The following is a 13,897-nucleotide window of genomic DNA, read 5'->3' on the forward strand; positions in this document are numbered from 1 at the left end:
CTTTCTCCTTAGGCAACTACGTGGTTTCTCTCTCTGACTCGGCCTTCTTTCTCCCTACATTCAATTTAGTTTTTCTGCCTAGCTCTATTCTACCCCACCATAGGCCAAAGTAGCTTCTTTATTAACCAATGCTAATAAAACATATTCACAGCATACAGAGAGGAATCCCATATTAGAGTTGGGTCGCCAGAAACCACAACCTTGACTTCTGTGAGGCACTGGCTCTAATGTCAGATAGGCCTTACCAAAGCCATTCCTGGACAAGGACACAGAACTAGAGTTCCCTTTGTTGCCTGGACTTTCTCACCCAATATGATCTTCTCTTGTTCCACCCATTTACTTGCAAAGTTTATGCTTCCATTTTTCTTTAATTTGTATAGTACCACATTTTCATTATCTGTTCGTCAGGTGAAAGACATCCTGGTTGTTTCCCCTTTGTGGCTGTCGTGAATAGACGGCGAAGGGCATGGCTGAGGAATTACTGTAGAGTAGGTTGCTGAGTCCTTTGGCCATGTGCTGGGGACTGGTACAGCCAGGTCACGTGGCAGATTATTTTTAGCCTTTTGAGGGCTCTCCACACTGATTTCCAGAGTGGCTGGACCAGCCTGTAATCACACTTACAGTGGATAAGGTTCCCCTTTCTCCACGTCCTCTCCAGCATTTGTTGTTGCTCTTTCTGTTCTGATGGGGTCATATGGAGTCTCTAAGGCCCTTTAATTTGCAGTTGCTAGGGATGATGAGCTTTTCTTTCTTCCTTTTTTTTTTTGATATTTCTTAGCATTTCTCCCCTTGTTTTTATCTCGTTTTGTTTTCTTTTTTTTTATTTATTTTTTTGACACTTTGTCTTTTGAGTCCTTCATATGTTATGGATATTCATCCTCTGTCAGATATACAACTGGCTAAGAGTTTCTCCCATCCTGTGGGCTCCGTCTTCAACATCTTCTCTACTGATTGTTTTGTAGACGCTTTGGGGTTTTATGAAGTTCCACTTGTTAGTTATTGGCCTCAATTCCCAGGCAAATGGAATTCTATTCAGAAAGTTCTTTCCTGTACCTGTGTCTGTAGCCTATGTTTTCTTCTAGCCTTTTGAGTGTTTCAGATTTCACATTCAAGTCTGTCTGTCTCTCTCTCTCTCTCTCCTTTTTTTTTTGCAATAAAAAAATATGCTACAGATCTGAACAGAAGGTTCTCAAAAGAAGTAAAAATGTCTAAGAAACATCTAAAAACAAAAAAAGTAAGTTCATTGTCACCAGTAGTTAGGGTACTGCAAATCAAAACAACTTTGAGATTCTTACTCTAGACAGAATGGCAGATATCAACGAAACAACGTACAACAGATACTGGAGAGGATGTTGGGAAAAGGGAGCCCTCATTCACCATGTACCTTGATAATATCCATCCCAGCTCTCTAAGACATTTGCTTTTTGTTAACCCTTCAGATTCATGGTTAGAGTAGTTGGGCTGCAACAGTGGGAAGCGGCTGTGATTGGCTCAGATGGGAAAGTAGCTCCTGTCACAGGTGGCCTGTCGAGAGCCTGGAGTATGGGTGCAGCTCTCAGCTCTGTCCTCACCTCTGCACCAAAGACAATACATCAAGTGTGAAGTCCTTTCTCCCGGTGCCTTCTGCAGCTGCCTAAGCTGCCTACTCCTGTGTGCCAGCTGTGTGCTCCTTAGCGAGTGGTAAGCTGTGTCGTATGAGCACCTGTGTCAGCCTGGGGTGCTCTTGTGACTTGTGACTTAGAAGACTGACACCCCGGTACTGGCTGGTTTAGTTCTTGATGAGATTTGTTTTCCAGGCTTATACGGCTGCCTTCTTGCCGTCCTCACATGGCAGAGAGACAGGGCTGCAAACTCTGCTCTCTCCTCTTCAAGCACTCAGGTCCCATCCAGAGAGCCTACCTTCATTATCTTCTCCCACCCAATGTGTCCATCATGCTGGTGGTCACAGCTTTGACATGTGACTCTGGGGACACTGAGACAATGGTAGTGGCTCTGACATGTGTCATTAGAAGCCAGTGTTAAGAAACACTAGAGGCTTTGGGCTAGGAACGAGCTTGCTGAAGTATGAAAGGTCTGTGTAAAAGCTGTAGCTACAGGCTCGGGGGTCCCCATTGGTCACATTAATATTTGGCATTTGTCTTTCTTTAGCGTCGTGTGGGAGCCCATGGGGGATGGGAAGAAGGTCATTTCTCTGGCTGACAGCCACATCCTGCTGTGGGACCTCCAGGCGAGCTCAAGCCAGGCTGTGGTGAGTAAGAAGGACAAAGGTCTCACTGGGTGGTCTTTGGAATTGGACCTTTTGGGTTGAATTCAGAATACACTTCCTCATCCACACATCTGGAATTTTGAAATTAATTATCTCATAGGAATGATGCAGGGATGGAGGTGTAGAGCAGAGAACTGAATGCTAGGCCTTGTGGGTTCAAGTGGAAAGCACTGTGAAGTGGACTGAGCCTCACTGAGGATGGCTTCAGGTCCAAGTGTGTTCTTTTCACAAGGCTTTTTTAAAGCCACACTTGAGAAGGGAACACTTATGCAGGCTTGATTCCACATTGCTGGCTAGCTTCCCCTGCATTTACATGAATTTTAAAAATGAATTTGAGTACTTTCTTGGGAGTCAGTTTGTTTTTGGATACTCATTTTGAGTATTTTGCCTTTTGTAAGCTAAGTATTGTGTGTATTTTTCATGTTTTATTCCTTAAATCTTTCTTTTGTAAAATGTGTGTTTACAGGCATTCATAATTTCACTGTGCTTGTTGTCAGAGTATCAGTTATAGGAAGAAGAAACCGTATAGTGCCATGTCCCCAGGGCCACATCGTCACCTTCACAGTAGCCGAGGTCTTATGTTTATTTGTTCCCATAATGCTTGCTGAGCTCCTTCCCTCATGGTGCTTTACAATATTAATAATGCCCCTAGGTTAAAGAGAAAACATGAGTGATGATGCATGGTTATTAATATGAGGTATAGATGCTAGACTTCTTAAAATATTAACTGACTTTTTAAAGCTTAAAAACTCTGGCCATACTACCAAGTAAAGTTTGGGTTGGCCTGTTTTCCTAGAGCACTGATGGTATTTAAGGGAAAAAGTCATTTTAAAAGACAATTTTAAAAAATCACCATATTCTATATGATAATACCAGATCCACAGAACTTTTTAAAGTAAAAGTTGAGGCAGGGGATGTAGTGCCTTGGCTCGCCTGTTGACAGGTCCAGGCTGGGAACACACTCGTGACCTCCACCTTAGCAGATCTGGGGTAGAACCGGGTTATAGTTGGCCAGCCATCCAGCTCCTCCTTCAGCTGTATCTTAGCTGTCAAAGCTTTCAGAAAGAGAAGGGAAATACTCCTCTCCTGCACATAAGGCAGGCTTGGGATACCCCTGGGGAAGAGCTAGTACAGCCTTCCTGGCACTCTTGGTGTCCCTGAGCTGGGACTGTGTCCAGCAGAGGCCCAGGGGACACATCTTAGCTCAGGAGGTCCTGCTTGCCCTTGGCTGTCCTGTGCTGTGGTCAGATGGTGAACACATCTTCACACCCCAAGTCCTCGCTAAAGTGTTTCATGGTGGGATGATTAATCTGTAACTTATTTTCTGCAGAGACCAATTTAGTTTTCTCTCCCCCTTTTTTATCTGCTGTCAGCAGTTCTGTCAATATCCCTTTGTGACCCAGAGCCGTGGTATTTAATACAGAAACCTTCCCATCGATTGCAGCCTCCTCATACAGGCTTCTCCTTTTCCATTGTTTGAGGATATTGCCTTCTGTGGTGAATCTAATCTTATGCTCCCTGCATCATTACCTTCTGCAATTAAATTGGAGATCCTTTGCCATTTATAATCATTAGCTGAGCCCTGGGGGAGGGCTGGAGTGGGCGGGTCTATGGGGTGTGTGGACAGCAACGAAGGCTTGGGTGGCCTCCCTGTTTCCATCCGCTCACTCATCTCCACACCCTGTTGCCTGCCCTCTGTGGACATCAGTACTTCTGTCAAGGGGGCAAAGCACAGACCCTTGTGATACTCCTGCCTAGTGTCCACACAGGAGTTCCTTAGGCTCTCACACACAGTCCCTCCTATGAAGAGACACAGTGTTGCCTAAAGTTCTAAGTCAGCATTCAGAGGAATGTTTCCTATGACTTTTAGGTCTCTTTCCCCAGAACTAGATGTGGTTTGCAAGTATTTCTCCTGCCACATCACCTATTTTTCATCTTTTTGTATGGGCTTGCACATAGGTTTTGCTGTTTTTCTTCTTGCTTTCTTTTTTATGTTTTAATTAGTCATTGAGGATTTTACATGTTTTGATCATATTCACTCCCTCCCCATTCCTTCCAGATCCTTCTCCACCTCCCTACCCACCCAGCTCATTTTTAATTAGCATACAAATTATAGATTTCATTATGGCATTTTTGAAACAATTCTTTTTGTTTTTGTTATTTTTCTTCCATCCTACTACCCCATATTTTCTCACCTCAAAGGTTTTCATGAAAAACAAATAGACTTTAAACAGCATAAGCCTATAATTTCAGCTAATCAGGATGCTGAGGCAGGAGGATTGCAATTTAAGGCTTTCTTGACTATAGTGTGTGTTCAAGGTCGGAATGGATAACTTAGTGAAACACTGTTGAAAATAAAAGTCACGAGGACGCAACTCTCCTGTAATCGTAGAGCACTTCCTAGCAGGTCCTGAAATGCTCTCTAGAATAGCAGGAACCTGAACTAAGCGATACCTCCCGTCCCCTGAGCAGCGTCCTTGACAGCCTCATGTTGTTAGCCATGCACATTGCATTGTGTCCCCAAAGTCCACAGTACACGAGGCTCGCCTTGGATCCTGTGGTCCAGATAAGATGCAAAGTGATGGGGCTCCGTGCCCTGTAGGGGCCTCCACTGCCCTAAAGACGCAGTGTTCAGCCAATTTTCTCTATTCTCTTCTTGCTCCTCTGGTAACCACCTGTCTTCTTACCTTGTCACTATTTGCTCAGCTTTGTCTTTTCTGAATGTCACAGAATTGAGACCTGACGTGTGCGGTCCTTCAGCTCAGCTTCTTCCACTTTGTCTTCTCATAGCCTGATTACTGCTTCTTACCCAAACACTGTTCCTCTTGGGGACTGTCCTTGGTTTAAGTCTGACAATCCCAAGGACCCATGGATTCTGAAGGCTTTCTCATCCAGATCTTCCTAGGTGCCTAGGTTTCCATGGCCTAGACTGAGGTTTGTGAGCCATTTGAGTTAATAATTATCTAGAGTCTCACATATTGGACTCCACCTAGATGGATAGGGTGTCTTCCACCAGCCAGGTGAATATGACGGGTAGTTTCCTGACTTGCTTTAATGTGCATTTTGTAGGGTACATATAGGTTTCCTTAAGTGCTTCTGGGTTTGCTCTGCTGGTATTTGCAGCTGTGACTTCTCTGGCTTCACATCTGGGACAAGGGACGCCAAAGGAAAGCCTGAAAATAACCCAAGGCCCCCTCTGGTTAGCCTCCCGCTTCTCCCTCCTGGAGCTGTCCTATGTGACCTGTAGCAGCTACAGCTTTGCTTTACAGAGCAGAGAGAGCAGAGGAGGATGTGTCTACTGCACCTTCTATTCAGTAGATCCCTTCTTTGGTGTCTTCCCTTCCTTCCCTGTGTTTGGAGACCTGGATGATAGGAAAATTCTGTGTTTCTAATCTGAGAAAAGTACACACCCATGTGGATGAATGCTATGTATGTGTCTTTACTCAGCCAGTGCCAGGGGGCACGGGAGGAGGTTAGCAAGCAGGCAGAATGAGGAGTGGTGGTTGGCTCCACAGTGCACACAACAGACCTTACTCTCCATGAATTTCTTGTGACCTGGAGCTAAGTAAGCTTAGACTCTTAAGAGCCAGCCATGTCCTAGGCCTAGGCCATTTGATGTCAGAACAGGTGCAGGCAGCTTTAGAGGGGCAGCTCCTTCTGACCAGTGTTTGAGGACATTTAAATGCAGACGTGTTCTTTGACCCTTCGACTTGGCAGATGAAAGCAAGAGGCTTAAAGAGACCAAGGAACCTTCTGCAGGGGACTTGATACAAGTGACACCTGCAGGACTTATTCCAGCAAAGGATTCCCAAGGCCCTCGCCTGCCCAGCCCCTGCTTCCATCCTTAAGAAGGCTGGCTCACGCCTTCAGGTTGAGTGTCTGCAGTTGTCCGTTACCTTGTGCCCAGGCAGAGTGCGCTTGATTGGCGGGGAAAGAATATTTAGAACAGCATGCTGTAAATAAGGCTATTAAGAAGCTTGTAAGCTGCTGATGGAAATGTGAGAAATAAATGAAAATTGGTTTTCTTGTGACACTCATTTCTGGTGTCTTGGCTGGATCATGAGAGTAAATGTCACCTTTTGGGTCTGGACTTGAGGTAGAGATCGGAACTTACATTTAGGACAACTGTGCTAGGTGTAGTGCACACCTGTAACTTCAGTACCTAGGTGTAGTGCACACCTGTAGCTTCAGTACCTGGGTGTAGTGCACACCTGTAGCTTCAGTACCTGGGTGTAGTGCACACCTGTAGCTTCAGTACCTAGCTGTAGTGCACACCTGTAACTTCAGTACCTAGCTGTAGTGCACACCTGTAACTTCAGTACCTAGCTGTAGTGCACACCTGTAACTTCAGTGCTGGGTGTAGTGCACACCTGTAGCTTCAGTACCTAGCTGTAGTGCACACCTGTAACTTCAGTGCTGGGTATAGTGCACACCTGTAACTTCAGTACCTAGCTGTAGTGCACACCTGTAATTTCAGTACCTAGCTGTAGTGCACACCTGTAACTTCAGTGCTGGGTATAGTGCACACCTGTAACTTCAGTACCTAGCTGTAGTGCACACCTGTAACTTCAGTACCTAGCTGTAGTGCACACCTGTAACTTAGTGCTGGGTGTAGTGCACACCTGTAGCTTCAGTACCTAGCTGTAGTGCACACCTGTAACTTCAGTGCTGGGTATAGTGCACACCTGTAACTTCAGTACCTAGCTGTAGTGCACACCTGTAGCTTCAGTACCTAGCTGTAGTGCACACCTGTAACTTCAGTGCTGGGTATAGTGCACACCTGTAACTTCAGTACCTAGCTGTAGTGCACACCTGTAACTTCAGTGCTGGGTATAGTGCACACCTGTAACTTCAGTACCTAGCTGTAGTGCACACCTGTAACTTCAGTACCTAGCTGTAGTGCACACCTGTAACTTAGTGCTGGGTGTAGTGCACACCTGTAGCTTCAGTACCTAGCTGTAGTGCACACCTGTAACTTCAGTGCTGGGTATAGTGCACACCTGTAACTTCAGTACCTAGCTGTAGTGCACACCTGTAACTTCAGTACCTAGGTGTAGTGCACCTGTAACTTCAGTACCTAGCTGTAGTGCACACCTGTAACTTCAGTACCTAGGTGTAGTACATACCTGTAGCTTTGGTACCTGGGTGTAGTACACACCTGTAGCTTCGGTACCTGGGTGTAGTACACACCTGTAACTTCAGTACTGTATGTAGTGTACACCTGTAACTTCGGTATCTGGGTGTAGTGCACACCTGTAGCTTTAGTACTGGGTGTAGTACACACCTGTAGCTTTGGTACCTGGGTGTAGTGCACACCTGTAGCTTTAGTACTGGGTGTAGTACACACCTGTAGCTTTGGTACCTGGGTGTAGTGCACACCTGTAGCTTCAGTACTGGGTTTCGTGCACACCTGTAGCTTCAGTACTGGGTATAGTGCACACCGTTAGCTTCAGTGCCTGAGGCTGAGGCAGGAGCACCAAGCGTCCATGGTCAGCTTAGGGTACAGAGTGAATTCAGGGCTAAGCCTGAGCTTATATGTGAAGGTATCGACTTTTAAAAGCAATTCTCTTTAAGGCATAGAGTTTAGTAATTTACTAATTACATGTCTTAATGTGGTCGACTAGCTATCTGCATTTTTAGATTTTGTAAATGTTACAGATAACTCATCAATCCCCAGCACTGGAGTCAGACGCCAAGCAGCTGAGTGCTGGTATCCCCAACTGTAGGAGTGTCTTTCTGCCAACAAGGTGATCCATCCACATCTTTAGGACTAAGTGTGTTTACAGAAAGGAGCTGCTAACACTGGAGTGGTGGTGCAAGCCCAGGTCTCAGTCCACATCCAGCATCCTCTGACAGGTGACCCACTGCAGAACCTTTGGCTGCAGTAGATAGGTGATGCCTTGACATGGGTCAGGCTTGCGCTGAAGGGGTACAGGCAAGGGAATTCCTGTTACCAGGGTGGCACTGCAGGCTTTTTACGATGGAGGCCTGTTTTTGCCACTTTATAACAGGATGCCTGCCTGTCCAAGTATCTTCATCCACATCCCTGATTTAGAGATCAGGCATGTAATAACAGAGTTATGTTAGGACAGAATCTCTCACTGTGACGTGGCTGGCATCCCACTGAGTGGGAGGCTAGCTAGGTACATGCATGGAGAGGCACACTGGTAGATGCACGAGTACATGGGGTCATGAGTTCATGGGTGGATGGTATATATATGGGATGCTAAATAGTACTTGATGTCCAGACTGGATTATTGATAGTGATCACTGAAGATCCTAGGGCAGAGACAAGAAAAGAAAGAAACTAAGGTGTCAAAAAGCAGGTTGTGCTTCCTTCATGATTAAATGATGTTCACAGAGTCAACAAGTGATAATCGACATTCAAGCATGAAAGATGAAGATGTGTCTGTACACAGCTTGTAAGCCCAGCTCTTGAGAGATCTAGGTAGGAAGAGCTCAAGTTCAGTGTCCTTGGTTACCTAGAGAGTGCCCATCTCAGAAACCAAAAAGAAATGAAGCCCACTGTGGACACAGTCTAACTTTGTTGCTGCTGGACTTACTTTTCTTTGTTGCTCACAAAAAGTCCTGTTCCCGGCCACAGGATTGACTGTAACTAGGATGGTCTCTTCAGAAGTCACTGGGGTCTAGTTAGTATCACAGAAACAATTTTTGCATTCTGGTTCATCCTGGTAAAAATTCGTGAGTTTGCACATATAGCCTAGGACTAAGATGTTCTATACAACAGGAGGAAGAGTAAGCAAAGGCCTACAGAGACATTTTTGGTATAAACCGAGTACATGGCCATGATATATAATTCTACCACCTGGTGTTCGTACTACCCTGTGTGTATTTTCTATGTAGAAAGACTCCCTTTCCTAGGAGGCCTCTCCAGACTCTCAAACCAGCCACTTTAATATAATTTGGAGTACATCATCCCAGGGAGATGTGCCCCCTATGGTAGTGTATATGTGAGACACTGTCCTCTGTGTCCACCGATGTGCAGTGTCACAATCCAGCCGTGGTTCCCATACAAACATGGCAGGACCCTGTCTCTACCTTGTGTCCAGGCCCTTGGTTGCATTAGCTTTCTCATTGCTGTGCCACAGTCCCTGTTATGGATGAAGTAGAAAAAAGACACTTATTTTGCTCAGTTTCAGCCCACCGTGGTGGTAGCAGAGCAGAACATTCACATCTTGGTGACTAAGAAGGACAGCAAAACAAAGACAGAATTCGGTCAAGGTATAATCTTAACAGGCACATTCCAGGTACTGGAGAGATGGCTCAGTGGTTAGAGCACTGGCTGCTCTTCCAGAGGACTCGTGTTCAATTCCTAGCACCCACATGACAGCTCACAACTGTCTGAAACTCCAGTTCCAAGGGATCTGGTACTCACACAGACATACATGCAGGCAAAGCACCAATGCACATAAATTAAAAAACAAAAGAGACACATCCCAGTGACTTACTTCCTCTAGCTAGCCTCTGCCTCCTAATATTTCCAGACCCTCCCAAGAAATAGTACTACTAATTGGGAACCAAGCATTCAAAACATGAAACTGAGAGACCATTTCATATTTAAACCATAACATTCTTCTGTTCCCCCTCAAAGGTCATAGCCATCTTGAAATGCAAAATGGCATTAGCCAATCTGTAAGAGTGTCCAGTCTTAACATTTTAAACATTGTTCAGAAGCCCATGTTGATTCAAGACCACTTTTACCTATGTGCCCTATAAAACTCAAAAAACAAATTATTTACTTCAGTATACAATAGCACCAAGTAAACATCCCCATTCCAAAAGGGAGGAACGGTAAGACAGCAAAGAAAGATGGGATCAGAGCAAAACTGGAACTCTGTAGGGCAGATTTTAAAACCTGTAGTTTTTTGTTGTAATATGAGCGGCGGGGCTGCGTCCCCAGCACCCCGGCTGCCTGGCTAGCTTATGCCCTGAAATAACAACACACAAATTGTATTTATTTAAACACTGCTTGGCCCATTATATCTATCCTTTTCTCGGCTAACTCTTGCACCTGGATTAGCCCATTTCTAATAATCTGTGTAGCATCAGTCTTACCGGGAAAGATTCTAGCCTACATCCATCCTGGGTCAGAGCTTCATCGCGTGTGCCTCAGAGAGCAGAGCTCTTGTGTCCGCCCGGGAGAGGGGAGCATGGCGTCTCTCTGAGCTCACTTCCTCTTCCTCCCAGCATTCTGTTCTGTTTACTCCTCCCACCTATGTTTTAACCTATCAGGGCCAAGCAGTTTCTTTATTGCTTAACCAATGAAATTAACAGATTGATATATGACACTCCCACATCAAGTTTTGTGTTTGGCAAGTAGCACACAACAGTGTAATGTGAGGACTAGAGGACTCGAGCAGCCCTGTGCCGGGCCATGGGGTTTCTCTCTTTTGGCAGTGTGTGCCAGGCCACAGGTTTCTGTCCTTGGGAAGCCCTGTGCCAGGCCACAGGGTTTCTCTCCCTTGGCAGTGTGTGCCAGGCCACAGGTTTCTGTCCTTGGGAAGCCCTGTGCCAGGCCACAGGGTTTCTCTCCCTTGGCAGTGTGTGCCAGGCCACAGGTTTCTGTCCTTGGGAAGCCCTGTGCCAGGCCGCAGGGTTTCTCTCCTGGGCAGCCCTGTGCCAGGCCGCAGGGTTTCTCTCCTGTGCTGGCTCTGTTCGATACCTGCTGCTTTCCCTTGGAGATGTTTCATGTTCTTCTCACCCCAACATGCTGAGATCTTGACTGCACTGCTGCTTTGGTTTTACTTGTAACGGCGTAAACGAATGTAGACAGATTGTAAAAATATATATACAGCTTTAATGGTGAAATAGACTTACAGAACCACCGTTCCCGCGGAGACCAGGAAAGCAGAAGAAGCGGCTGGGAGCACGCTCGCCAAATTTATAGGCAAACATTAGCCCGAGGCGAACACACCCCCTAAGGGGCGGGACTTATCCCTACATCTCCCCTTTTTGTCTAAGTAAGACAGAACTAAACCAAATACAACTAGATAGAATAATAACAAATAATAAATATAACAAACAATATTGAGAACAAAAGTTTTGCTAAACATTCTATCTCAAGGAGTCTAAATAATGTAGAGAGTAACTACAATTATATAATCTTCAACTCTGTCAGAGATCTGAGAAGGGAATAAATATTACTTAACAAACGAGATATATCCAAAATGTGCAACAATTGACAGAGACAACTGACTACCTGGGCAATCACCCAAAGTCTCGTTTGCAATGTTGAGTCAACCAACTTTGGCTAAGGCCTAACATAACTGACATACCATTATTAAAGGCAAGGAACTTTTGAAAACTATCTTACCCTGTCTTGGCAGGATATGATAGTCCTGTTTTATCCATTGATGCACTCTCTGTATCTCTGTCAGTGGTTGAGGTATGGGCATTTCTTTGCCCAAAGGCCAATTTTGCCAAAAAGAAAGGCTCCAGGTGGAGTGTCTTTGGTGCTCAACATTCTCTCGGGAATAGAGCGGTGTTGCCAGGAGCAATTGTGTCTCACTGTCACGGAACTCTGAGTTAGATTAAAGGCCATTTTCTACAGCTCTTTGAAGAGGTTGAAGATTATCTATCTATACTGAGTATAATCTCTATATAGCTAGAGAATCTGATTAGTCTAATTATAAATGACAAACTTAGATGACTATTTATCTATATAATTCTCAATATCTATCTAACTTAAATACTAAGACAATAAACAACTGTGTAACAAATGAGGATAATGACCTCCAAATATAAACACTGTACAAATATAAATTGCAATATGGTAAATATATATCAATACACAAACAATATATAAGTATCTTAATCAGAGGTAGAAATGTACACTGCAATATGGTAAATATATACAATATATATATCAATACGATATATGTCAATACATAAAAAATGTTTTAAACAGAGGTAGAAACATGCATGCATACAATAGTCAATATAATTTAACTTTTATCAATATACAAGAATCGATACCAATATATTTGTCTAAAAACAGTAACTCACAATTATAAATCTATTATCCCATCATTCCCTCTTTTTTTTTTTCAAAATGATCCCTGAGCTTATAAAATTCCTCCCCCAACCTCCCAACCCCTAAATGATATCCCTAAACCCAGGAGCAAGCGTTACTGGGAGAGGGGACGTCGTCCTCTAGAATTACTTCCAGCTGTCATGGGGCGACGTTCTTTCTGGGGGATCCTGTGAAAGTAAAATGATGGTTAAATTTCAGGATCAATGTCTTTTGAAATTGCAAATAGTCTCTGAGTATTTTGTGGTGGTCTGACCAGAATGCTGTACAAGATGTGCACCATTTCAGCTAACCAAGTTGGGTTCGTCTTGTGCAGCTGGTACCCAAAACAGGTCTTGTAGTAGCGCTATCAGTATCATGACGTCATATCATCCAGGTAGAGTTGTTGTTGTGGGGCCCCATCTTCTTCCTGGAAACTTCAAATGTCACTTCAGGAAAAACTCATTGTTCATTGTGAAAAACTTAAACATTAATCATATAGACATACATATACATATATATATACACTCAATGAAAGGCATGATAGATATATTCAATGAAAAGTATGATAGATATGAAGAAAAGCAAAGATGTTTTCTAAACTCATATTTCTTTATATCCCATATCATGGCTCTTGACATGAGACAGAAACTCCAGAAACTCTGGGTTTTTCTCTTACTAACAGGCTTGGAATTAGAGAGGGACTGAGCCAGAGTCCAACTTCAAAACCAGCTCTACATATTTATAAAGAAATGTTTAATAAGACATATATATATATATATAAAATTAATACTTACAAAATGTGTCCATCCATCAGTAATTAAATATTCAGGGTCCCTTAATTTCTTTGAAGATGAGTGTTTTCCTGTGGAGTTAAGAAAAGAACCCCGCCTCCAACCTATCTGTATTTCTTACCATCAGTATGCTCGCCATCCTTATGAAAGAATTGTTATTTATCTTTTCCAAGTGGCTTCTCTTCTTCAAACCGAACCTTTATTAATTTTGACGATATCCACAATTTTTCCTCACCTGTGGAGATAAGAGCAAAAACCCTTCCCCAACGCAGCACATCTCCTGGTTTCCATTGTGAGGTCAGCACATCCTTGAAATAAACTGGTTGATGTAGTTCAGTAGACTTTTCCATTATCCAATGTCTTTCTGCAGCCGTTGTTCCCTTCTCATTAGTGTTGAGAAAATTCAAGGTTAACAAAGCATTATGTAACCTATTTCTGCGGTGTTTTCCACCCCTTTCTGTTCGTTCAACATATCCTTTATAGTTCGATTTGATCTTTCTATGACTGCTTGACCTGTAGGATTGTATGGTATACCTGTAACATGCTTGATATTGTAATAATCAAAAAACCGTTTCATTTTCCTAGAGACATAAGCAGGACCATTATCCGTTTTTATTTGTGTAGGTATACCCATGATAGCCATGAATTCTAATAAATGAGTGATTACTGAATCAGCTTTTTCTGAACTTAAAGCAGTTGCCCACTGAAAGCCTGAATAAGTGTCAATGGTGTGATGAACATATTTTAATTTGCCAAATTCTGCAAAGTGGAACACATCCATCTGCCATATTTCATTCCTTTGGGTGC

General features: G+C 43.8%; 1 protein-coding gene across 2 annotated transcripts in view; it reads left to right on the forward strand.

Annotated features, from left to right (window-relative positions):
* The window catches only part of Eipr1 (EARP complex and GARP complex interacting protein 1), a 116,517-nt gene that overhangs the window by 87,642 nt on the left and 14,978 nt on the right, over positions 1-13,897 (forward strand). For both annotated transcript variants that reach the window (XM_041630295.1, XM_041630296.1), the window contains exon 5: positions 2,149-2,248. In XM_041630295.1, the coding sequence (XP_041486229.1) occupies positions 2,149-2,248 (100 nt within the window). The remainder of the gene's footprint in view (positions 1-2,148; positions 2,249-13,897) is intronic.

This window comes from Microtus oregoni, unplaced genomic scaffold (assembly GCF_018167655.1).
Source record: "Microtus oregoni isolate MIOR12 unplaced genomic scaffold, Mior012 000034F_ref0000314, whole genome shotgun sequence".
Lineage (NCBI taxonomy): Eukaryota > Metazoa > Chordata > Mammalia > Rodentia > Cricetidae > Microtus > Microtus oregoni.